The sequence below is a fragment of the Erythrolamprus reginae genome, chromosome 2 (genome assembly GCF_031021105.1).
Source record: "Erythrolamprus reginae isolate rEryReg1 chromosome 2, rEryReg1.hap1, whole genome shotgun sequence".
In the NCBI taxonomy this organism is placed as follows: domain Eukaryota; kingdom Metazoa; phylum Chordata; class Lepidosauria; order Squamata; family Dipsadidae; genus Erythrolamprus; species Erythrolamprus reginae.
This window is the reverse complement of record NC_091951.1, coordinates 279,965,943-279,992,220: the sequence shown is the minus strand read 5'-3', so window position 1 is coordinate 279,992,220 and position 26,278 is coordinate 279,965,943. Positions and strand designations below refer to the sequence as shown.

At 36.4% G+C, this 26,278-nt stretch overlaps 1 protein-coding gene across 2 annotated transcripts in view; it reads right to left on the bottom strand.

Annotated features, from left to right (window-relative positions):
• Positions 1–26,278, bottom strand: part of NTRK2 (neurotrophic receptor tyrosine kinase 2) — a 105,047-nt gene that overhangs the window by 5,718 nt on the left and 73,051 nt on the right. The window contains exons 9-11 of one of the 2 annotated variants that reach the window (XM_070742765.1): positions 24,322–24,354; positions 20,195–20,298; positions 19,215–19,314 (exon numbers count right to left, since the gene is read on the bottom strand). In XM_070742765.1, the coding sequence (XP_070598866.1) occupies positions 19,215–19,314; positions 20,195–20,298; positions 24,322–24,354 (237 nt within the window). The remainder of the gene's footprint in view (positions 1–19,214; positions 19,315–20,194; positions 20,299–24,321; positions 24,355–26,278) is intronic. The other variant, XM_070742766.1, reaches the window with a different exon arrangement.

Genomic DNA, 26,278 nt, shown 5'->3' with positions numbered 1-26,278 from the left:
AGCACACTGAGGTATAGTAGCAAATTGGTAGCACTTTGAAAATCTGTAGTGAGTTGATTAATTAATCTTGTATAGAGAAGTTTATCAGTGGAAAATTAGACAATAACATGAGTCACTCTGAAGGAAAAAGTAGCATCCTCAACCAGATACCTTTGAGGTATTTTACAATGCACTACAATGTATTTTTGAGGTATTTTACAATCAATGAATGTTGTAGTGCATTTCATCTCAAATAAATATAGTTAGGGGAGACCACACCAGGCTAATTCCAAGTATGTGTAAACTGTGGTTGTGTGTGTTTATGTTACTTAATATTGATTACCACTAGAACTATTAAAAAAATATAAATATAAACTTTGATTTCATGTACAGTAATTTGGAAATAATTAAGACCATTACATGAATAATGATTTATTGAGAGACTTTTTTAAAAAATAGTTGGTAATTTTTTAAAAAATGGAAAGAGGGAGAGAAGTGGAAAAGAAAGAAATGCAATAATATTTCTCCCAAACAGAAATTTTATCCAATTGTTCAGAACGTGGTAAAAACAAGCAACTAATCCTTTTCATTTACTATTTGAAACTATGAGATTCTTTTAGGCAATAATGGCACTTAGTGTTACTTTCTCATTTGTACATGATTTTATTTCTTTATTTTACTGAAAAGAAAAGAATATGCTTATTTGTTTTTGAAAACCATTTTCTAGGCAAGAATGTATTAATATTCTATGTCATCAGCAAATAGAGAACTTGGAAAATCTTTTATAGAGAATTTTATAAAGAACCACAGTTGGAGCTAATACATCAACACCTTACAATGAAAATACTCAAGGTCTACTATTTTATACGGCTCATAAAATACACTCAAATTTTATTTCTCAGTAACTGCTTAAAAATGTTAAAATATTTCAACCAACTGAAAATTTTCTTTAAATTTCTCAGTGTTTATAAAATTATCACAGTTGTTTTTATATGTACTTTTTTTTCTTAATTGCATGTACAGTGTTCCCTCAATTTCCGCGGGGGATGCGTTCCAAGACCACCCGCGAAAGTAGAATTTTCACGAAGTAGAGATGCGGAAGTAAATACACCATTTTTGGCTATGAACAGTATCACAAGCCTTCCCTTAACACTTTAAAACTCCTAAATTACCATTTCCCATTCCCTTAGCAACCATTTAGATTATTACTCACCATGTTTATTTATTAAAAACCGTGGTACAGTGTTCCCTCGATTTTCGCAGGTTCGAACGTCGCGAAAAGCCTATACCACGGTTTTTCAAAAATATTAATTAAAAAATACTTTGCGGTTTTTTCCCCTATACCACGGTTTTTCCTGCATGATGACGTCATATGTCATCGCCAAACTTTCGTCCGCCTTTAATAATTTTTTTAAAAAATAAACTTTAATAAATAAACATGGTGAATAATAATCTAAATGGTTGCTAAGGGAATGGGAAATTGTAATTTAGGGGTTTAAAGTGTTAAGGGAAGGCTTGTGACACTGTTCATAGCCAAAAATAGTGTATTTACTTCCGCATCTCTACTTCGCGGAAATTCGACTTTCGCGGGTGGTCTCGGAATGCATCCCCCGCGAAAATCGAGGGAACACTGTATAGGGGAAAAACCACTAAGTATTTTTTAATTAATATTTTTGAAAAACCGTGGTATAGACTTTTCGCGAAGTTTGAACCCGCAAAAATCGAGGAAACACTGTATTTTGTAATCAAAAATAGCTCATCTAGATACCAGAGGCAAATACTTAAGTTGGCACTTTCTTTTTATAGTGGATTGCTAGCCTCTACTAAACATGGGAACCCCAGGGAAGAGCAGGGAGAAAAAGAACATTTTAAAACCCTGGATTATTTTTTTATCTCATACTGATAGTCAGGCCCAAATAACAGGTGTAAATTTAATATGGAGCCTTTGCTGAGTAACTTAAGAAAATTTGTAATGACTTGCTTTTTTGCAAACGTTTAATCAATGCACGGGGAGGTTAAGCGAATCATTAAGCAAGATCACATATCCTTTAGTGGCTGAAATAAGATGCAATCCTGGTTTCTTTTTATCTTTCCTTGAACTTCTGCAAACATACAGTTAAGAGTAATAGATGCCACATATTACTCTTCATTAGTGTCATACTGTTGGATACTTTAAAATCATTCTCAACAGTCTTGCATGCTGATATATATGAAAATATAATTAAAATAAAAAGGAATTTACTGGTGTAGTTGCCCTGCTGTTTCTTATACATGTTTATTTGTTTGGGATTTTATGGTTTTAAGTGTATACTGAATTCCTATTGTGTTATTCAACAAATCTGCAAAGTAAATAAATATAGAGTGAATAGACTTTAAAGCTATATTTATGTATATCCCCCCCCCCAAAAAAAAAATCAATTCTAATCACGGGGCTTGATTTTTGTATATTACAACTGCAGCAAGATTATTGTATGCCTAAAGATGGAATGATGTGGCAATACCCACAATTATAGAGTGGTTAGTGAAGATGGTGGAATTTTCTGAGCTAGCCAAATTTACTTCTTTGATTACAGAAAAATATCTGACTGGAAACTCTTTATGGACTTTTTTGTGTAAAATTAAAAATGAACTTATGATTTAAGGAATTGATAATTAGATATATAAAAATTAGGATTTAAAATTAGGATTATAAAAAGAAGAAAGTTATATAATAATTTTAGAAAAAAAGTAAATTTATAATTGTGCTTATAGTTGTGGAAAATAAAAATGGAAGTCACTTCTTTTTATATTTTTCTTTATTTTTCTTTTTTCCTTTCTTGCATTTATAGCTTCCTCTTTATATCTTTCATTTTCTTTTTTTCTTCCTTGCTTTGCATTAGTCTGTATTATTTTTTTATCTTTCATGCACATATGCTCTAGACAGCTACTCCTTGTAAGGAGACAACAGGGCAGTGATTTTAATAAGGTCAGTAAGGACACCCGGAATAGTAAGTTTAGCTGTCTTGCTTGCAACCACTGTGGAGCCTTTTAAAGGACACTAAATTTGCAAGCCTTACTTCTAATCACTTGTGGAATTTACCCATTAATTAATTTTAAGTTATCAGAGACCTTCAGAACCACAAGCTGGAAAGTGCCAGGTGAGTCTGCCTTCAATCCTGAATGGAAATATTTTTTAATCATAAGCTTACAATTTAAAGAATCTGAAATAAATAGGAAAAAGTTAAATAAGATTTGATCTTAGAAATGTATAAACAGATTAAGGGTCTTGATAAAATTAGAATATTAAAATATATTTCCAGAGAAAAGATGGGAAATATATATGATAGAATTGAAGTATGGGACATACATAAAAAAGAATTACACATGTCATTAAATAAATGTTCTAGACTGGCTTTCATTATGTTCATAGCAATATGGAACAATGTAATGGCATATGACTCCCAATTGAGATATGATTCAAATTAGATCTTAAACTATGTAATTTATGCATATGTATTTGATAAATAGCAGTCCTTGGGAAGCTGAACCATAATGTGATAAATATGGGTTGGGATGAAATGTTTTGGGGGTTTTCCCCCACCATGAAATAAATCAAAATTATCTGTCAGAAGCTGAAATGTACCTTTTAAAGAAGGTTTGTTATGAAAGCTACAATTGAAATAAATAGGACAATATCCAAGTTGCCTATTAGGGAATTAAATAAATTACCTACCCAAAACGCTAAATTTATTTTAAAATATTTATTTTTTATTTATATCCTGCCATTATTATTTTTGTAAATAATTCAACGGGAAGAACATGTCTAATACTGCTTACCTCCGCATATTTTCACCACGACAACAACCCCATGAAGTGAGTTGGGCTGAGAGAGTGACCGGCCCAAGGTCACTCAAATGGCTTTCACAGCTAAGGCGGGACCTGAACTCATTGTCTCTTGCCTGGTGCTTTAACCACTAGACCAAACTGGCTCAGGAATTATGAACCAATAGTAGTTTTTTACAAAAATCATGAATGTTGATTGCATGCACAGAATTAATGCCATGATTAGTTTGGTCCTGTCAAGAGAACTGATTTAAAAAAAACAAGAAAGAAAGTTGATAAAGTATTAAATATTGAATAAAAGTGCATGTGTACCAGAAATGCAAAATTACCATGCTTCTTTTCCATTTCAGCCCTTTTCAAATTCAAAAAAAGTCACCTCAAAGGCAGAAGAAGGCCTGAATCCATTTTAACAAGTCTTTTTGTTCCCATGCCATATCCTAACCCACTTTTCAAAATTGCCTCATTTCTCAAGTCCGTTGCCACATAGTGAAAGTCTGTTTAGAAGTTTCTGCTTGAGGAACACAAGTACATAACCCCTTGGGCACACAAACAGATTTAATTCTACATCTGTATACACAACTCCCCCCCCCCTCCCGTTTTTAGTTCTGCATTTAAACAGAAAATCAATGTTTATGTGTGTCATTCTAGACTAGAGGGATGATTTAGAATTTCTATTTAAATTTTAAATTGGTCAGCTTTCATCCCAGTGGACTCAGAAGTAGGTCACTGAATCATGTCAGATGTTCAGGCCTATAACATCTCTTTTGTCTCTACTCTTCTGGATTGAGAGGGTTTTGATGACGCGGATCTCTGAATATTGGTGCTGCAAGTAAGGACAGTGCGCTAATAAAAAAGATATTCTTATTTGTACAGAAGGAACACCCAACTATATGACTATGCTCTTACGGAGAAAAGGAGAAGGAGAATAAAACGACTATATGAGCACGTATTCTAATTGCACTGCAGCTGGGGAGATTGGATGGGATAAAAATAACGATTTAAGCTTGGAAACAAATCAGGGGAAACAAACACTTTGTTCAGGACAAATTGAAACCTGCCCTGCTTTATGCAAGAGTATTATGTTTTAAGTCCAGCAATTGCATGTCTAAAATGTCATGACATCTTTGGGCTGTCACTCAGGCAGCATGTTAAGACAGGCTTTTCTACATATAAGCATAGATTATGCTTGGGTAAAAAAAATTCAGCTGATGTTTTATTTTTATTTATTTATTACTTTAAATTGATTCCGATGCATTTCATCAAGTCAGCTGCTTTGGGAAAACTTCGTGTAAACTTGAGTCTCTCCTTTAGTAAAATAGATTTTTCAGCATTTTACTGTCAGCAGTAGCCTCCGCTCCAGCTCTAGTAATCCCAGCAGCCAGTATTATTCCTGGACCCTAATGATCAAGACCCAACTACCTGGGTTTCATTCCACTTGGCCTTATTGGGCTGGGGAAAGAGGAGGGGGGATGGCATTTAGACCAGGTCTATAAGCAGGCAGGAGAAACAAAAGGGGGGACTCCAAATAATTTTTTCTTGGATGAGCAAGTGGAGTTTTTACTTTATTTCACATTGCCACATTGCCTTTTATTTTAAGTGCCTGGAGGATCCTGTAATAACCGGATGAAAGGGATGAGATTTCCAGTAAGTAAACATGAACAGGAGTGGGGGTGGGGGGTGGGGAGTTAACAAGTCTGGGAAGATAAAGAAGATGAAAACATTGTGTTTATGGCAATTTATCCTGCAGCAGGAATGTAAGGGGGGAAACAGATCAGAAAGGAGATAGAACTAGGGTGGAATATACAGCATCTCCTCTCTTCTAACCACACATCTGTCTGTCTGTCTGCCTATACACACACACACAAGAAACACAAACACATATATAGGCAGTAAATCCCACACTCATAAGGGATTATGGTATCTAATTGGGTAATGACATTTTTTCAAGCAAACAACCAAGATTAGAGAGCACCAAATACGTTACCGTTTTAATGCTGGTTATAAAGCCATTTACAGCATAGGCACTGGTTATAGAGTTTTTTAAAAAAAAATACAAATAAAATGTTGGGACTAAGACAAACAAACAGCCTGAGATCATATGTAAGAGCTATCAAATCTCGCTGCAGGTGCTCTCCATCAATGGCACCTCCACATAAAGGAAATTTAAGATTTAAATATCTTACATTTAAATATTTTAATATTGAAGCCCTGTTGAAAGATTGACTCCTTGATTCTACAGTAATTTATCTCTTTTTTATTAATTGTTTTATAAAAGCAAAATGCATAATCAAGTCTGGTCTGATTGCTTGTTGAATTTCTAGAGAAAGAGAGAGAAAGAATGGTCTTAGAGAAATCCAGATAGAAACTGTAGGTGACAGAGTGATTAGAATACAAAATTGTAGGCTTGCTCACTGCCAGGAATTCCATCTGAGGCTGGTAAAATGAAGACCATTTCTGTTGGGGGCAACATGCTAACATTTGTAAATTGCTCAGAAAGTATAGAAAACACTATGGAGTAGCGTATATGTCCTACTGCTATCATGCACATGTAACAACTCTGAAGACGCTGCTTTGAAGAAAATGTACAGTAGCTTTCATTGGAGCCAAACACCTAGTGCTTTTATGTTTCCAAATGTCAGGTTTTACACTTAAACCATACATTGTTAATGCATTTGATATCTTTTTTCTGAATCAATTACATTGCTGCTGCAACAAATTTCCCATATGAGAAGTTGGGTGGATGCTGCAGGGAAAACAAACTGATTTTGCTACAGCACAAATTTTAAAATAAAAATAAAATTAGGATTCCTTGTTATAATTTGGTCCATCACAATCAAAAAACCAAACTTCTGCATCATACGTGTAAGCAGCCCAAGTTTAATGTTTTTTTTTAAATTAAAAGCTTTCAAAGCTGCTCAATGGATTATACAAAATTCATCTGATTTCATCTGAAATCAGATACAGTGATACCTCGTCTTACGAACCCCTTGTCATACAACTTTTTGAGATACGAACCCGGGGTTTAAGTTTTGCCTCTTCTTCCGAACTATTTTCACCTTACGAACCTACCGCCGCCGCTGGGATGCCCCGCTTCTGGACTTGCATTGCCAGGCGAAGGCTCCCCTTCTTGGGAAACCCAACAAGGGGGAGCCTTCCAGACCCGTTGCCAGCGAAGCATCCATTTTTGTGCTGCTGGGATTCCCCTGAGGCTCCCCTCCATGGGAAACCCCACCTCTGGACTTCCACGTTTTTGCGATGCTGCAGGGGAATTCCAGCAGGGGAATCCCAGCATCGCAAAAACACTGAAGTCCAGAGGTGGGGTTTCAAGGACTTCGGTGTTTTTGTGATGCTGCAATTTCACTGAGGCTCCCTTCGCTGGGAAACCCCACCTCTGGACTTCCGTTGCCAGCGAAGCGCCCGTTTTTGCGATGCTGGGATTCCCCTGATGGGATTCCCCTGCAGCATCGCAAAAACATGGAAGTCTGGAGGTGGTGTTTCCCATGGAGGGGAGCCTCAGGGGAATCCCAGCAAAAATGGGCGCTTCGGCTGGCAAAAGGGGTGAATTTTGGGCTTGCACGCATTAATCGCTTTTCCATTGATTCCTATGGGAAACATTGTTTCGTCTTACAAACTTTTCGCCTTACGAAGCTCATCCCGGAACTAATTAAGTTCGTAAGACATATCACTGTAATATGTAGCTAATGGACATACAGTTTTATTTACCAAAAGTTCTAAGTTAATTCCAGTTCCTCTTATCAATTAGCTGCCACGCTTAGATTTTCCTATCAATTTATGACAGATCTGGCTAACTACATCTGGCCCAAATCTCGATTATCTATTCTCTGTATGATTGATTTAAGGTAAGGGGGTTTTTTTTCTTACCCCAGACAGAAAAGATAAAATTTCCATACATAACTTGTACTAACTGATTATTTTAACACGAGCAGCTCTATTGGTTCATTACTCAAATAAAAAAAAATCCTCTTTATTTTTGTTCTATAATTAAATGCTTCTAAAATGTCAAAGAAAATGGATTGGAGCAGAAAGGGAACTTTGAGAAAAAGGAAGAAAAGGTAAAAACAGTGACCTTGGCACAGAAATTTGCCTAGTGACTGGAAGAGTGAAATTGGAAACCAACCATTCTGAATCATTAATGAATTACAACTAGGTACTCTGAACTTATATTATCTTTGAAAAAATAAAAGGCAGGCTCTCTTAGAATTCTTCCAAAATATCTGTATACAGACCATCTTTATTTAACATTTTAAATGTTATTTTCTGGATTGTACTGTTCAGAATAACAACTCTGAAATAACTTAATTTTTTTTTTGTATATGAAAACCATTTACATCTATGTCAGCAATAATGGCTGAACAAAAGGAATAAAAGGTTTCCCCCAAGGACGGTATTATATTTATTACAGGCAATTTGTAATCGTATTAAATCAAAATACAATGGGCCATTTAAGTTTAAAATTAAATTGCTTGAATCTTTTCTGTTATTAAAAAAATATGTCTTTGTAAAAAGAAGCTGAAGAACGTGAGCTACAGTTTCTTGAAACACCGGACCATCTCTTGGGTATCAGGGCCAGTTCATACTCTGAGATGCGGTCACTTCAGATGACATTCAGAGGGCAGCAGAGCTAGAGAGTTTTTGAAGCAGCTGGAAACATTAGGATGTGAGGCCTGATCCAGGACCATCTCCCAGCACTTAGGTTCATGGGGAGTGAAGGACAGAAGGGAAACCAAGGCAAGGATATTCCTAGTGGTGATGGTATGCACTTGGTGTGTACGCGCCCCCCCCCCCCAACTTTATAGCCATTCTTAGCTATCGATGCTTGTTGGGAACAATGCTGTTTGCTGGAAACTCTTTGCACCCTGAAGTCTTATAGCTACTTCAGCCACAAAAAAGAGGGAGTCAAGCTATTCTCCAAAGCAGCTAAGGGCAGGGCAAGAAGAAATGTGTAGAAACTAATCAAGCAGAGAAGCAGCTTAGCTCCAAGGAGGAATTCCCTGACAATTAAAACAATTAATAAATGGAACAATTTGCCTCCAGAAGTTGTGGATACTCCAACACTAGAAGTTTTAAAGATGATGTTGGATACATTTGTCTGAAGTGGTATAGGGTTTCCTGCTTAAAGCAGGAGTTGGACTAGAAGACCTCCAAGGTCCTTTCTAACTCTTCTATTCTATTCTATTGTATATAGAAATTGTTCCTTTGAATCTGGACCATCTACCCTGACAATCTACCCATCACAATGAGATCTTTATACCATGCATCTAAAATGCTTCTGCCCATTGCTTCAGACCTAGTTATTGAAAACTTCCTTACAAGTTTTTAGAATTGGGACTGTTCAAAACTATGCATGAAACTTTATACATGTCTTCCCTGCCACTAGTTATAGTTGCACTAACTGAAATAAAAGCCTTTGCAAATGATAATGCATTGATGTGGGCATGTGCGCGCATCTGAGATAGGATATTGGGTATCCATATTAGTAAGGAAATACGTAAGATGCGTACCAAGCAGTGTTATTCAATGGAATGATAGCACATGTGAAGGATTGTTTTTATAGGGGGACAGACCCTTTTAGAGTGTTATGGGTTTATTATGAAATGTAAAATACTATAAATCTATCATGGCACTGAAAGTAATTGGGAAAAAGACTCAGCATTTTCTCTACTATCCAGAGAAAAATATTATGGCTGACTCATTGGTACATCATTAATATTCTAATAAACAGAGTTGTCCATATTCATTTAACCTCTGTTCCAAGGACAGTGTATTGGAATTGACAGCAGTGAGTATTACTATACATGGTGTTCAATTCCTGCCTTCCTTTAGTAATATGAAATTACTAGCACTTCAGATCACAGAGAAGGAGAGGAAGGTAGTCCTTTTCTACTTTTTGCATTTTGCATTTTTGGAATTCAAGGAGGAGGGGGAGATTTAACTGGCTGGAACAGACAAAGGGAAGGATAAAAACAGGAAAAAGCCATTTTAATTTGCACTTCAGATCACAGAGAAGGAGAGGAAGGTAGTCCTTTTCTACTTTTTGCATTTTGCATTTTTGGAATTCAAGGAGGAGGGGGAGATTTAACTGGCTGGAACAGACAAAGGGAAGGATAAAAACAGGAAAAAGCCATTTTAATTTGCACTTCAGATCACAGAGAAGGAGAGGAAGGTAGTCCTTTTCTACTTTTTGCATTTTGCATTTTTGGAATTCAAGGAGGAGGGGGAGATTTAACTGGCTGGAACAGACAAAGGGAAGGATAAAAACAGGAAAAAGCCATTTTAATTTGCACTTCAGATCACAGAGAAGGAGAGGAAGGTAGTCCTTTTCTACTTTTTGCATTTTGCATTTTTGGAATTCAAGGAGGAGGGGGAGATTTAACTGGCTGGAACAGACAAAGGGAAGGATAAAAACAGGAAAAAGCCATTTTAATTTGCACTTCAGATCACAGAGAAGGAGAGGAAGGTAGTGGCCCGCGCGCCTAACGGCGCGCGAATCATATAACTATAAACCAAAATCAGCAAAGTTTGGTAGCAATAGGGGTTGTGGATTTTATTGCTAAGTACTTGTATTTCAATACATTGTTAAGATGACTGGCTTGGTGCAGTGTAACACTTGTTTGGCTGTTGTCTTCCGTAGTACCTTGTGGAACTTGGGGTACTGCCCTCTTTGCATTAGGACATCTAGGTTAGATGGCGAGATCTCTAGATTGCAGTCCTTAGTTTGTAGCTTGCAGTCAGAAGTGGAAAGATTGTCCCAGCCACGTGCTGTAATGCAGCCATGTGTCCAGCCTCCACTTCCACAGCGCCACCCGAGGAGGAGGGCTGTGTGGACAACTGTCGGTTCAGGAAGATTGCGTGCAGTTGAGCAAAAACATAGTAATTTTGGTCTCTCTTTATCGAATTCCTATACTGTTCTTGCGGATTTAAATAGTAAGGATGTTGGAGATATTAGCAAGGCCCCTCAGGCAGAGAATGAGGGGATATTCAAAGGGGAAGTTGTTGTAAATGTCATCAAACCATCAAGTGCAGTTAGTAGAAATATAAAGAGGACACATTTTCTTGTGGGTGATTCGACTGTTAGAGGTGTTGATTTGGGACAGAGTAAGGACGTGGTGAAGGTGCTGAGGTGTCTCCCAGGGGCCACTGCCAGCAGGGACAGGAGGAGGATTACAAACATTGTCAAGGCTGTGAGTAAAGGTAATAACATTGATGTGGTGGTGCATCTTGGCACAAATGATTTGTCCCAGAGAAATGTCAATGTAGTAAAAAGAGATTTTCAATGTCTAAGTGTGGAGCTGGGTAAAATAGCAGATTCAGTGACTTTCTCAGAGGTGTTACCGGTTTGTGGCCAAGAGGATAAAACAACGTGTATCATAGAGTTTAATGTGTGGTTAAAGCAGTGGTGTAAAGCTGAAGGTTTTGGCTATGTAAGTCATGATGTCAGTAGGTGGTCTAATAGGGAGTTGTTTAAGAGGGATGGTTTGCATCCATCATACAGAGGTACCCAGGTACTCGGTGAGGAATTCAGAACTTTTTTGGACAGGCATTTAAACTAGGTAAAGGGGACAGAGATGTAACTGATGTGGGTGATTTCTGTCCCCGACCAATGAGGATAAAGCAGTTTTTGGAAGCTTATGAAAAGGGAGCTGCAAATAAAATAGATGTAGTTGTTGATGATAAGGGGCAAACTAATAATGAAAATAATGTTCTTCGTGTAATGTGCACGAATGCTCGAAGCTTGAGCAACAAGCTCTGTGAATTAATGGCCATAATATCTAGAGATAATTTGGACCTGGTTGCCATAACTGAGACATGGTTTAAGGATTCTAATGAATGGGAAATATCCATACCAGGATATACACTGTATAGGAAGGATAGAATAGAGAGAAGGGGAGGTGGAGTAGCCATTTATGTTAAAGAAACTCTAAAAACAACACTAATTCAAAATACATGTCAAGATCTAGAGACCCTCTGGATTTGCATGCAAAATAAAGACGGTTCTGTCATTAGAATTGGGGTGATCTATAGGCCTCCAGGGCAATCTGAGGAATATGACAACAAGATGGTGGATGAAATTACCCAAATGGCAGTAAAGGGAGATATTGTGGTTATGGGTGATTTCAACATGCCTGATGTTGACTGGAATATCCCCAGTGCCCTTACATGCAAAAGTAAGAATATAGTAGAGGCCTTTACAGGAGCAGCTCTGGCACAGCTGGTTAAGACACCAACTAGAGGGGAGAATATTCTAGATTTAGTTTTTACGAATGGGAATTGGGTTTCAGATGTCAAGGTGGGAGAAAATTTAGGTTGCAGTGACCATCTATGTTTGTGGTTTGATGTAAAAACTCATTGTGAGCAATCCTATAATGCAACCAAAGTATTGGATTTCAGAAAAACAAATTTTAATGCAATGGGGGAATATTTAGATAATGAATTAAAGGGGAGGGATAAAATGGCAGGAGCGAGCACCCAGTGGACTGTATTTAAAAAGGCCATCTTAAAAGCCACTGGACTGTATGTAAGACAAATAACTAAAGGTAAAAGGAAGAAGAAACCGCTATGGTTTAGCAATGATGTAAGGACTATAGTCAATGAAAAAAAGGCTGCCTATAGGAGGTATAAAGAGTCTGGAAGTATAGCTGATAGGGAGGTGTATAAAATGAGACAGAAGGAGGCGAAACAGATAATATATGCTGTTAAAGCCTCAAAAGAGGAAGAAATTGCCAAATCTCTAAAGAAGGGGGATAAAACCTTCTTCAGATATATTAGTGATAAGAAGAAGAAAAACTGCGGCATCACGAAGCTTAGTACCGGGAAAAATACATGCATTAATGGGAATAAGGAGATCGCTGACCATTTCAATAGCTACTTCTGTTCAGTTTTCTCAAAAGACACCTTACAAAATAATAGTATAGAGCAGGGGTCTCCAACCGCCGGTCCGCGGACCGGGACCGGGCCGTTGGGGGTTTTCAGCCGGTCCGCGGCGCCAGGGCCCCCTCTGCCACCTCCTGCCTTTCACCGCAGCTCCTCTGCCACCTCCTGCCTTTCACCGCAGCTCCTCCCGCACCCGGAACGCACGCCCTGCCCGCCTCACATTTGCCGAGAGGACTTTCGCCCCGGGCTCTCAGCAAGGGGGCTGCATGAGAGGCGGGGCCGGCGGAAGGTGATATTCAATACTGTATTCAAAATAAGAAAAGCCTTCGCCGGCAAAGGCTTTTCTTATTTTGAATACGTATTCCGAGTGGGCTAGCAGGGAGATAGGGAGCGCGCGCAAAACCGCCCGTGCGCCCCCGACATTGAATATCACCTTCCGCCGGCCCCGCCTCTCATGCAAACCCCCTTGCTGAGAGCCCGGGGCGAAAGTCCTCTCGGCAAATGTGAGGCGGGCAGGGCGTGCGCGCGTCACCGCTGAGAAGAACGGAGAGAGAACGAGAGTGAGTGAAAGCAACAGACAGCAAGATAGAGAGAAAGTGAGAAAGAGAGAGTGAGAGAAAGGGGGGGAGAGAAAGAGATAGCAAGAGAGAGAGAACAAGAGAGAGAAAGAGCGTGAGAAACAAAACAAGAGAGAAAGAGTGAGAGAGAAAGCAAAAGAGACAGAAAGAAAACAAGAGAGAGAAAGTGAGAAGAAGAGAGAGAAAGAGGGGGAGAGAGAGAGAAAGAGAGAGGGGGGAGAGAGAGAAAGAGAGGGAGAAAGAGAGGGAGAGGGGGGAGAGATAGCAAGAGAGGGAGAGAGAAAGAGAGAGGGAAAGGGGGAGAGAGGGGGGAGAGAAAGAGGAGATAAAGGAAGAGGAGAGAGAGAAAGGAAGAGAAAGAAAGAAAGAGGGATAGAAAGAGAGAGAGAGTGAGAGATGCTCAGTGAGCCTTTCTTTGAAGTTGCCTTTCTTTCTTTCTTTCTCTTTCTTTCTTTCTTTCTTTCCTTCCTCTATTTCTTTTCTTTCTCCTTCCTACCTTCTTCCCTCCCTCCAGTCCTTCCTCTCTTACTCTCCCCTTTCATAAGTTTCCTTGCTTCCTTCCTCTGTTCCTGTCCCTTCCCTCTTTCCTTCTTTCTTCCTTCCTTCCTTCCTTCCTTTCCTCCCTTCCCTTCCTTTCCTCCCTCCATTTCTTGCTTTCCTTTTCCTTCCTCCCTTCTTTCCTCCCTCATTCCCTTCTTTCACTCCTTCCTCTCTTACTCTCCCCTTTCACACCTTTCTTTGCTTCTTTGCACCCTTCTTCTGTTCCTGTACCTTCCCTCTTTCCTTCCTTCCTTCCCACCCTCCGTCCATTCATTCACCCATTCCTCTCTTGATCGCCCCTTTTACGGCGCCGCTGACAGCTAGCTCCCCCCCCCCACCGGGCCATGGAAAACTGGTCTAGCTGAAAGCCGGTCCCTGGTGCAAAAAAGGTTGGGGACCTCTGGTATAGAGGGATATAGCATTGCCTCCAACTGTACGGATTCAGCTCCAGTGATCTTAGAAGCCGATGTCTTAGAAGAACTTGAACGATTAAAGATAAATAAGGCAATGGGTCCAGATGGCATCCACCCCAGAGTTCTTAAAGAACTCAGATCTGTCATTGCTACCCCCCTGACTGATTTGTTTAACCAATCCTTGTTAACAGGAGATGTTCCTGAGGATTGGAGAATGGCAAGTGTTGTGCCTATCCACAAGAAGGGCAGTAGAGAAGAAGCTGGTAACTACAGGCCAGTTAGCTTGACATCAGTTGTCGTTAAAATGATGGAGACTCTACTGAAAAAGAGGATAAATCAGCACCTAAAAAACAATAAATTATTGGACCCAAATCAGCATGGCTTTACTGAAGGCAAATCATGTCAGACTAATCTCATTGATTTCTTTGACTATGTCACAAAGGTGTTGGATGAAGGTGGTGCCGTGGATATTGCCTACCTGGACTTCAGCAAAGCCTTTGATACGGTTCCACATAAAGAGCTGATAGATAAATTAGTGAAGATTGGACTTAATCCCTGGATAGTTCAATGGATTTGCAGCTGGCTGAAGCATAGACACCAGAGGGTTGTTGTGAATGGCGAGTATTCTGAGCAGAGTCAGGTTGCAAGCGGTGTGCCACAGGGGTCTGTTCTGGGTCCTATTCTTTTTAATGTGTTTGTGAGTGACATAGGGGAAGGTCTGGTAGGGAAGGTTTGCCTATTTGCCGATGACTCTAAAGTGTGCAATAGGGTTGATATTCCTGGAGGCGTCGGCAATATGGTAAATGATTTAGCTTTACTAGATAAATGGTCAAAGCAATGGAAACTGCAGTTTAATGTTTCCAAATGTAAAATAATGCACTTGGGGAAAAGGAATCCTCAATCTGACTATTGTATTGGCAGTTCTGTGTTAGCAAATACTTCAAAAGAAAAGGATTTAGGCGTAGTGATTTCTGACAGTCTCAAAACGGGTGAACAGTGCAGTCAGGCAGTAGGGAAAGCAAGTAGGATGCTTGGCTGCATAGCTAGAGGTATAACAAGCAGGAAGAGGGAGATTATGATCCCGCTATATAGAATGCTGGTGAGACCACATTTGGAATACTGTGTTCAGTTCTGGAGACCTCACCTACAAAAAGATATTGACAAAATTGAACGGGTCCAAAGACGGGCTACAAGAATGGTGGAAGGTCTTAAGTATAAAACGTATCAGGAAAGACTTAATGAACTCAATCTGTATAGTCTGGAGGACAGAAGGAAAAGGGGGGACATGATCGAAACATTTAAATATATTAAAGGGTTAAATAAGGTCCAGGAGGGAAGTGTTTTTAATAGGAAAGTGAACACAAGAACAAGGGGACACAATCTGAGGTTAGTTGGGGGAAAGATCAAAAGCAACATGAGAAAATATTATTTTACTGAAAGAGTAGTAGATCCTTGGAACAAACTTCCAGCAGACGTGGTAGATAAATCCACAGTAACTGAATTTAAACATGCCTGGGATAAACATATATCCATCCTAAGATAAAATACAGAAAATAGTATAAGGGCAGACTAGATGGACCATGGGGTCTTTTTCTGCCGTCAGACTTCTATGTTTCTATGTTTCTAGCTCTAGATTAGCAAGGCATTGTCAGGAGTGGAAAGAAGGGGAGGGCAAAGCAGGCCCAGGAATTTTACCTGATTTGCTTACCTGCTCTCTAGAAAGAGAGAATACACAAAAATATGTGTATATTATAAAGGGCAGCAGAAACTCTGCTACCTGCAAGATATGCTCTATTGGTAACAACATAAACAAAAGATGGATTTATATTATTTGCAGAGGTAAACAAAACAATCTTTACAAATAAGATTCCTGCCCATTCAAATTCCTGACACACTCCTAAGCACATTTACCCAAGAATTAAACCTATTAACTCTTTGTTAGGCAACAAGCTTAATTACATGAGCTGTGTTTAAGCATTTACCTATCTATATGAAAGACTCTCTCCAATATTCATAAATTCAAAATAGATGATCCAAAAGGGAAGTACGCTCACATTGATTAGAAGACAAATATATATCTCTATCTGAACCAGGATATTTTAAAGCATTTTCTACAATTGGGTCATGGGTTGCCTCCGAGTCAGTACTGACTCTTAGTGAAGGCCTAGACTAGTATGTAGTTTACTTGGAAAGATTTCAGGAGTAGTTCGCTGTTGCCCCCTTCCTAGGCTGAAAGAGAGTGACTGGCCCAAGATCCCACAGCCGGCTTCAGGCCCAAGGGATTATAGTTTCCTGGTTGCCTTGGCTGCTATCCCAAATGGGTCTCTTCTATTTTCTACAAAATTTATCTTAAATAGGTTTTATATCCTGAAGAAATAAATATTCGAAAACTAGATAATGTCTCTCTATTATAAATTAACCTTCAACTTTACACTTTTGTTAGCTTCTTCTTCATGATCATCATCAATGGTCATCATCACATTTTAATTAATATTGTGTACTTATTGTAATCCATATTTTAAAAGACTTAAAAACTATAAGCATAGGGTAAAACATTTTAAAACTACTTTAGGTAGGTAGGTAGGTAGGTAGGTAGGTAGGTAGGCAGATTTTATTTTCATCTTTTAAAACTAATTAAGAAACCTAAAATAAAAAATCTGAGGAATACAAATTTTTAAATAATATTTTCTTTCTATGTAACTTTGATCACTTCTGACTTGTATTGATCTTAGAATTAGACAAAATGTGATTCATGACATATAAAAATCTTTTATCTAAATAATGGGAACTTATATTAAGGGATATTTTTCCTTTATATTTAAATCAGAGAAAACTCTAAAAAACTATTCCATATAACCTAATAAATGTGATCTTAAAACTCGAGTTGTTCAATTCTTTGGTAAAGGGTGCTTTGGAATAAGTGAGAGCACATACCAAGCACCACTTTTCATATTGTTAAACCAGCCATGTCTCTTCTTCTAGGATCATGTGGCTGTTCTGAAAACTGCTCCAAAGCAACTTCATAAACAGCCATTCAAGCCTGGAAAAAAAAATAGGGATGCTATAAGGATCTGAAAAGACCCTTTTTAAAATGTGTTCTCACACATTCCAAACCCTCCTGAAACAACAACAAAAGCTTAACTATAAACCTGCTTACTGGAAATGTTGGAATGAAAGCAGTATACATGGAAATGCATTATTTTTATTAAGAAAAAGATACAGTTCACTCACCCATTTCCATCTGTTTTTCCAACATAAAGTTCTAAGAATATGTATATAAGAATATATATATATAATTTCATATTCACTGAGGCCAAGATCTTGTCCCTATGCAAATAAATATATTTGCAATAGGTTTTTATGGGTATGTATGGGATGGAAAGAGAGACAGACAGAGACAGACAGAGAATCAAGGACCACTTAGAAAAGAGACAGAATTGGAATGTACTCAGGTGACATGATACTCAAGGGTCTGCCTTCTGAAACATCCACTCAAAGTTCTATTTCTTAGTGCCATGAAATGAACCTGAAGCATTGAAGGGAAAGGAATCAGCCATAAAGAAAAATGGGAAAGGAATAGGATTCTGTGCCCTGCAAATTGCCATTTTTGTATCAGAATATTTAACATTTGGAATACTTAACCTTTAACAGCCCACATCTGCATAATGGACAAAATTTTGTAAATCTTTCCAGATGTAACATTATGTTGTTAACTTCAACAATCACAAATATAGTTTTACTACATATATCCTTACAGATTCCTGAAAGAATACTAATTACATAGAACAGTGGTACTTAAACTGTTTCAGGCAAATACTCTTTTCCTGGGCTTGAATAATGTTATTACCAGAGAGAGAAAAAATAAACTCTTATTATTTTCATAAGCATCATAGCAATGGTAGTCCCAAATCGGATCCTTGAGTTAAAAAACAGCATTTAGCAATTGCAAATTACCCCCAGAATATACCCGTTTAAGATCCACTGACCTAGGCTAAGACCTTAACATTAATTCTGATCTCTGCAGTTTCTCTGCAACCCCGTTCCTCAATAACTTATTCTGTAGTCCATGGATTAAATTTTCACTGGACCATCTACCATGCAGGCACCGCTGCTCTGTTTTGGGTACAACCATTTTAAGTAAAGAACTTGCATGAACAACAATTTGGTTTTTTTGCTAATTTTATCAACACAGGAATGTCAGGGTAGTTTGACTTTCATTGCAGCCTTGAGAATAAAAATATTGTTTTTCTTTCTAAAACTTACTTGACATAAAAGTCAGGCAAAAAAGCTCATTATGATAAGAAACTTGGTGAAAGAATGACTTAAAACAGACTTGTGCATATTCTTTGCATTTAAAGAGATGGTACTTCCTTTATCTATACTTACGCTGGTTCTTTTACAGTGGGAGAACTCCCTTACATAATAATTAAGTCTATTTTAGGAATAAACAGTACCTACTTTCTTGGAGGAATGTAATCAGATCAGAATTGTATAGTTATTTAGAACAGAACTTCATGCCCTTATCTTAAGGATCCATGGATAAAAACCAATGCTGGTTAGCAAGGAGAAGAAACATGGTCATTGCCAAGTTGGTCAGTAAGGAAAATATGTTGGGGGAGGGAGGTGTTAAAGAAATGTTGAAGTAAAGGAGCTTAACCCATTTGAAATCCCCAGATTTTTCATATGAAAAATTATTCAAAAATGAAATAACTGTAATATTGTTTGCAAAACATATTAGTATATATCAAGTGAGATGGAATCTACATTGCAAGTAAATTAATTTCTATGTCAGAACCAATTACCATACGTCAATCTATTGCAAATCATGAAATTCAATTAAAATGTTGCACTATTACTTTTACATGTTTAAACAATTTGAATAACCATTTTGAGTAAGAGAACAAAAACATGTACCTGTAATTGTCTAAATAATTACATGAAACAACCAACAGAGAAACATGGAAAGAAGAATTAAAAGCAGTCCTCTTACCTTTCATTCCAAACTTAGAATGTCTTCCAAACTTGAGAATAATGAGCATAATAACTAAGCCAGTGCACACTAATGCAGCAATCCCCACTACAACATACACCTAAGAAAAAAAAACAAGCAACAATAAATCAAACTGCACATTTTTCCAAGTTTATCTGTTCTACAAAAATATTAATTAGATTATTAGCTATTAATATTAACATAATATATTGGCAATGTTCTTAAACATATAGTATGGGTGTGTTTATGGCTGTTTATTCCATTTAATCAAGTCTGATTATCAGAAACTGCCTTAACAAATCCCTGTAATTTTCTTGACAATGTTTTTCAGAAGTGGTTTGCCATTGCCTCCTTCTTAGGGCTGAGAGAAAATTACTGGTCCAAGGATATCCTGCTATTATTGTGCCTACGACAGGACTAGAATTTTAATGCTTACATAGCTTCTCTAACTTGGCATCTTTTAAATGTGCTTGGACTACAAGTACAAGAACTTCGAGCTTACTAGTAAAACTAAAGCATAAACATTTGGAGACTGTAATCTGAGTTCAGGAAGAAGACACAATGCTGCAGAAAATTAAATGAAGAAAATGGGAACATGATTTTAAACCATGATGTGCCAACTTTCTAGTCATTTCAATTATTTCAGGGTGCACCACAGCCTTTCAGTTAGTGTTATGCTTTATTTTTCATGCTAAAGAAAACAAGTTCAACGTGTAATGAACGCTGCATTCTTGTGGCTTGGGAGCCACCATTTCCTAGTATCAACTGAAATGTATGAATCAAATTATGTAAATAATGTTATGTCTAAATTTGATCAGCTTGTCCTTAAAACATTGCTTCACATTATAAAACCACAGCTAAAAGCTCCAGGGTACATGCAAAATAATGTCTTGTTGCAAGCTAAAATATCCTAGGCCAACCAGATTCTTATTCAGAAAGTCTATTGTGATTATAACCCAGGAAATGATGTTTATACTTACAGTGATGCTATCTTCATTGTTTTTGTTTGACACATCCGTAGAAGTAACTTGGTTACTATTATTTGTAGTGTCTTCAAAATCATTTGCTGGTGTTCCATAATCTTCTAAGAGAAAGAACATATTTATTTTCTTTAAATAAGAATTGTAAAGTTTTTTGTGTGTCTTCTAAAAAAAACTAAACACATACAACTAAAATGTGCAAAGATTTAGGAACACACTGTTCAATTCTATCTACTTATTTGCCACGTTTTTATATGATTTGTTTAGGACTGTAGTGCATGAAGTCAGAATGAAAATTACAGGAAATAACGGAAGAGTTGTGCAGATATTTAAAGGGAGGGAGAGAAGCTACACTCATATGTAGTATGCGGCAGAATACTAGACAAAATGGAGATATCTGTAGAAAAGCTGTGGAAACATTCATGACTGCCTGACGAAATTCCCGAGCTTTTTCTGATCTATCATTGTTTGTGGGTTATATATGTATCTTTAAATCTCAAAAAGTCTACGGAGAGGGGCGGCATACAAAGGTCTCCGGAGAGGGGCGGCATACAAATCTGATAGATAGATAGATAGATAGATAGATAGATAGATAGATAGATAGATAGATAGATAGATAGATAGATAGATAGATAAATTTTAAAAAGGAACCTATTTTCAAGCGAAATACAAAGAATTTAATAGATGTGGGAATATTTTAATGTAGTAAATCTAGGAATTTTTTAAGATGAAGTATAACAAAATCTATTAATACAATAAAACTTAAATTATTGCATCATGCAGAAACATTCCAGACTGGTAAAAAAGCTAACTTCCTGCTAACATTCCATGCAATTTGGAAAAACAGTCATTTATATAGGAATTTGGAAAGCCAAAAGATTTTTTTTTTTAAAAAAAAGATCTTCAATAATGGTCACATTAATTTCCTTCTCTATTCCTTTAACTGATACTGAAATGTGATGAAACAAAATTAAGATTGCAGAAATGAGAACTTGAGGGAAATAAAACTCACTGATTGGTCTCTCCCAAGTGCTAGGGGGTCAGAATAATAGCAAGGAATAATGTGGCCTTTTGAAAAATGCTAACTATTTAAAATCATGGTTAATTATTTAATCTTCCAAGAAGGATAAGAATGGTTTTGATTCCTGAGAAGCAATGATATATTCAGATCTAAGATTAGAAATTGATCAAGCAAAATTAATAATTTTACTCATATGAATTCTTTGTTTTACTACTGTATTAAAGAATCACTTTAAATAAATGTCATTCTCCTCCCAAACTATATAAAACATTTTGACTTTTCTAAAAGAAATTGTTCCCTATCATTTATCCTTTAGCAAGTTGATTTGTATTGCTGGCAATTATTTTAATATAACTTTTGACAGTCTGTGGAGGGGGATGGGAAGGTGGAAGAAAAACAAGTTAGTGAAACTAACTGAGCCACCTAACACTGAGTCAGAATTAAATGTGATATTAGATCTCTGTAAGTCCAAACAAATATTAGACTTCAATCATTCTCCCTTTTCTTCTTCTCTTCTAAGAAGAGAAATTTAGATTTCAGTTTGAGCCTTTCCTAAGTTTTGTATAAAAATCTGAAAACATTTCACCATACTCAATAACATAAAAATATGAAGTATCTAGAAATATAGAATCTTAGATAACATTTTTGTATGCATTGCTACTGTACTCTATTTTAATCATTAAAAGAACTTATAAACCTCCCAAAATAAGACTTTTGTTGGGCTTTTAAAATATTAAAAGCTATAAAGGTTCAGAACTAAAGAACCAAAACAGTGTAAATGTTGTGATTTTCTCTTATTTAAATTAGAATTATAGCACTGAATTTAATGAACTTTTGCCAGATTAAAGGATAATTACTTATTGATCAAATTTGCATTCCACTAGAGGTTTTTTTTAAAAAAATTCAGTCGCTTCACCTGAGGAAAGAAAATGCAACTGTTTCCTGAATTTGTCCAACATTTGTTGTCTAGGAAGTCCAATATGCATGAGATTCCTTCACATATCTAATTCTACCATACCACCATTGTGTGATGATTGCAAAATGCGCCCAGCCAAGGGGGAAAGGGATTTATGGTTGATATAAATGCAACACTACTACAGTTAATGGGGGGGGGGGGGGGGTGTATTAAAGGTCTTACTAAAATCTATTTCAGATGAGGCCTATTTTCTGTTATAAAGCACAATTTCTATTAGTTTCCATCACTTAAAGAGCAAATTAATTTTAGCACTACGGAAAGACAGGGAGAACCCAAAACAATCTATAGTCCTTTATTCAATGGCCCTGGAATGCTAACTAACTATTAATGGGGTGGGGAAAGGGTTAAGAAATGAAAACTGAAAATAGGAAGAAAAGAATGGATGGCTGAAGTCCTAAAAGAAAGAGCTCCATTTTATAGTAGTTTTGTTGTCTATTTATTTTGTTTTATAAATTTTGAATTTTTTCATGAATCATTTATAATTCAAAATATACAATTTTAATATTTCTTTAATTTTTATGCTGACTAATTCACAATTAAAAATATGTATTTTTAAATCAGGATAAAGCAGCTTTCCTACTTTGGCAACACATAACAAGAGAGTATAGAAACATTGTTTCAGATGGACTTTCATATTCAAGAAGGATGAATCTGATTATACAAAAAGATAGAATTTTAAATATGTGCCTAATAATATCGCTGCATTTTTAATTAAGATGTGAGTCCTACATACAGTATTATTAGTCATTAAACGAGAAACTTGAGGGAACATTTGATTTCAGCCTTCAGTCAATGCAAATCAATTAAGATGAGTTTTTTTTCCTTCAGTTAGTAGATAATTGGATAGGATTGTAATTATGCTGTATTATATTTTTTCTTAATAATTAGATTGATATAAAGGCACGTGAAAGAAAAAAAATAGTTTATTGATCTTACCCAGTTTAAAGACGAGTCAGTTAAGTCTATATCTCACAAATCAAGTAAATAAAATTAATTAAAGCTAATTGAGAACTCTTTAGTGTTCTTTTAAAAATTGCACTAGCTTAGATAGTCCTGCCATTTCTCAGTAAGTTAAGTTTGTCTTTAAACATCCCTACTTACAGATACATATGTATAGGATTGAACAAGGGTGAAATGATACTGGTTTGGCCTGGTTCAGGCATACCAGTAGTGGCAGCAGCATGAGACTCCACCACCCACACAGACATAGTCATTTTCCCTTTTTTAACCCTCTGCACCTGCACAAAGCCTTCTTGAAATTTAAACAGTGCTCTGAGAAATAGATTCATTTGTTATTTATCAGCTGCTGTGGCCTAGAAGTGGAGCTCTTGCCTCATAATCAGGAGGTTGTGAATTCAATCCTAGGTGTAAGGGGTTGGACTAGATGACCTGCAAGTTATTATTATTTTTACTATTGTATCATAATGAATTTTTTAGCTGTAGTTTTTTAATGTGAGCCACCCCGGGTTTTCGGAGAAGGGCGGCGCATACAAATCTAAATAATAATAATAATAATAATAATAATAATAATAATAATAATAATAATAATAATAATAATAATAATAATATCTTTGCCAAAGCATTCTAAAATGAACCACTGGTGATGTCATGACATTTTAAATGAATATAAAGATTAAAATTATTATTCAGGATCCAATCTGGCTCAGACACCAGGACTAGAGTTTTTGTGTTCTGAGATTTTGGACTCGTTGCTGGAGTCCATGTTCAAGGAATGACAAGCTCCAGCACGAGTCTGAAAGCTCGGAAGACAAAAGCTCTGGCCCCGGTGACCGACCTAGATTGGATCCTGCAACAATATCCTGGGACGTGCATATTCATCTTCATTCATAAAAATTGTTCTGATTTAGAGAAGTCAGCAATATAGCACCATCATTTTTAATGAAAGAATTAAATATGTCAACATCTCCAAAGTTCAAATTAATGATACTAAAAATGTTAACCGTAGCTGAATCATGTGTATCATAAATATTTCCAATGATATTTAAACAGCATACAAATCACATCAGGATATAACATCTATCTTCTCTTTCAAACATTTAATTATTACATGTTGTGTACATATACTGTATGTCTATATATACAAATATAAAATATAAAATGAAAATATACCAATGTAACCAGGATGATCATAGAACGGACTACCTACAGAACAGAAAGAAAAAGAAATATATCATAGCGGCATAGTTAACAGAAACAACTTATGCAATTGCATCACATTTAGACATACAAACTAGTTTATATTTAACACAGAACTGAGTTTACCATTGCCAGAAGCAAATGGTTAATTTCAAATTTTTCTGGCCATGGGAGCAAAATCCCAAACCGAAAGTGATCCCTTTTACATATAGCAAGGTTTCCTATTTATTTCTCCCTACTGCAGGCCTTGTATGAACTCAGTTCTGGAATGACACCCTATATTCCAGGATGGGAATAAGTGCATGAAAAAGGACTGTAGTAGTGAGACAATATTTACTCCACAGATTTACTCGACAAATGGATTTAATTTTGATAATATATTAATTCAATAATTTTCATAAAATTAGAATTCAGATTTTAATTGGGATTGTTTCTATCAGAGAATCTATATGCATGAAACAATATTTTTCTGAAAGAAAAATAATAATACAACAGTCTGAATAGTTCCACACCATTCCTTAATGCAGACTTCCCTTACTTAGTGCCTTCCACATATGTTGCAATACAATTTCCATAATTCACAATTAATAAAATCTGACAGCTATAGTAAAATACATTTAGGAAGATACCATGTTAGGGAAGGTTGTGATACTGAACATGTTTCGTATATTACACTTTAAAAGAAATTTGGTCATTCATTTGAAATCTGATGTACAAATTTAAGTTTGAAAATAAAAGATTTTCAGTCCATAAAATCAACATTTGCATTAAAAAATAACTTTTTACTGAAGATCAACAAAGACAATTTTCCTCTGTGATGTTACTGTTGCAAGATTAATTTGGGAAACCTGTTTTCCCTCCCCATCCCCAATTATCTGATGAACAAATAAACCCAAACATGTAACATGTATTTTCATTAGAAGTATCCTAGTTTGGAACATTCCAATTCTGAAAAACACACACCATATTCTAGTGCTTTCTTCAGAGCTTGGAACAAAGTAGGGTATTTGTTCCAAATTTTGAGTGCTCCAACATACCACACTTGGGTTGTTTTTGTTTTTAATTTCCTTAAAAACATATAGACCTGGAAAGTGCATAGATTATAAAATATAGGCACAACTACTGAATGAGAGGATAAGTCACATGTTGAAAAAATTTGAAGACACTTTGTAATGTTGCTCCTGGAATGGAGAGAAAAGGTAAAAGATTGTCATCAGATTTTGAGACTGAAATTCATAGATGAATGTACTGTTGCTTTCCGTCTTATGCTCCAAAGTTAATCATATTGCGTAAGTTAATTAATTAGTTAATCAAGAGGCTAAGAGGAAAGAAAGTAGGAAATAGATTCCTATCCCTCTTGTGTTTTTCATTTAACTTTAATTATGCTTCTTGATTTAGTTTCCTCCATTCCCGCAAATATGCTCCCAACTCAGAAGTAGTTCTATGTTTAAGGAGAATTCAATTCAATTATTGTAACATATTGGTACACAATGCATATCATTTTCCTGATGCATGTACATATTGTCTATTGGACTTTCTTACTAGCCAATTGAGGGTGATTAAATATCAAAGCCTACCCTCACCCTCCACTCTGCCACCAGGCACTTATAGTTTATCAAAACATTCATTAATTGGCACTGATGACCCATTACTAACTCACTGAACTTACATACAGTGGATTGCTATGTCCTGATCATCTGAGGATATTTGGAAAGGCCAACCAACTGGACATAGAAAAAGACTTCTTACTTCCTGATAGTAAAATTTCCTATTGTTTTACATTCTTTGTTGTGAAGAAACTGAAATTGAGTTTTAAGTTATGTAGCTGCCCAATGTGTCATGTTTTGTTTTCTTTTTTAGGCACACTGCCAATGTGCATGATGTATACATTGTACAGATAAAATTGTTCTGTTTTTCAGTTTTCACACTG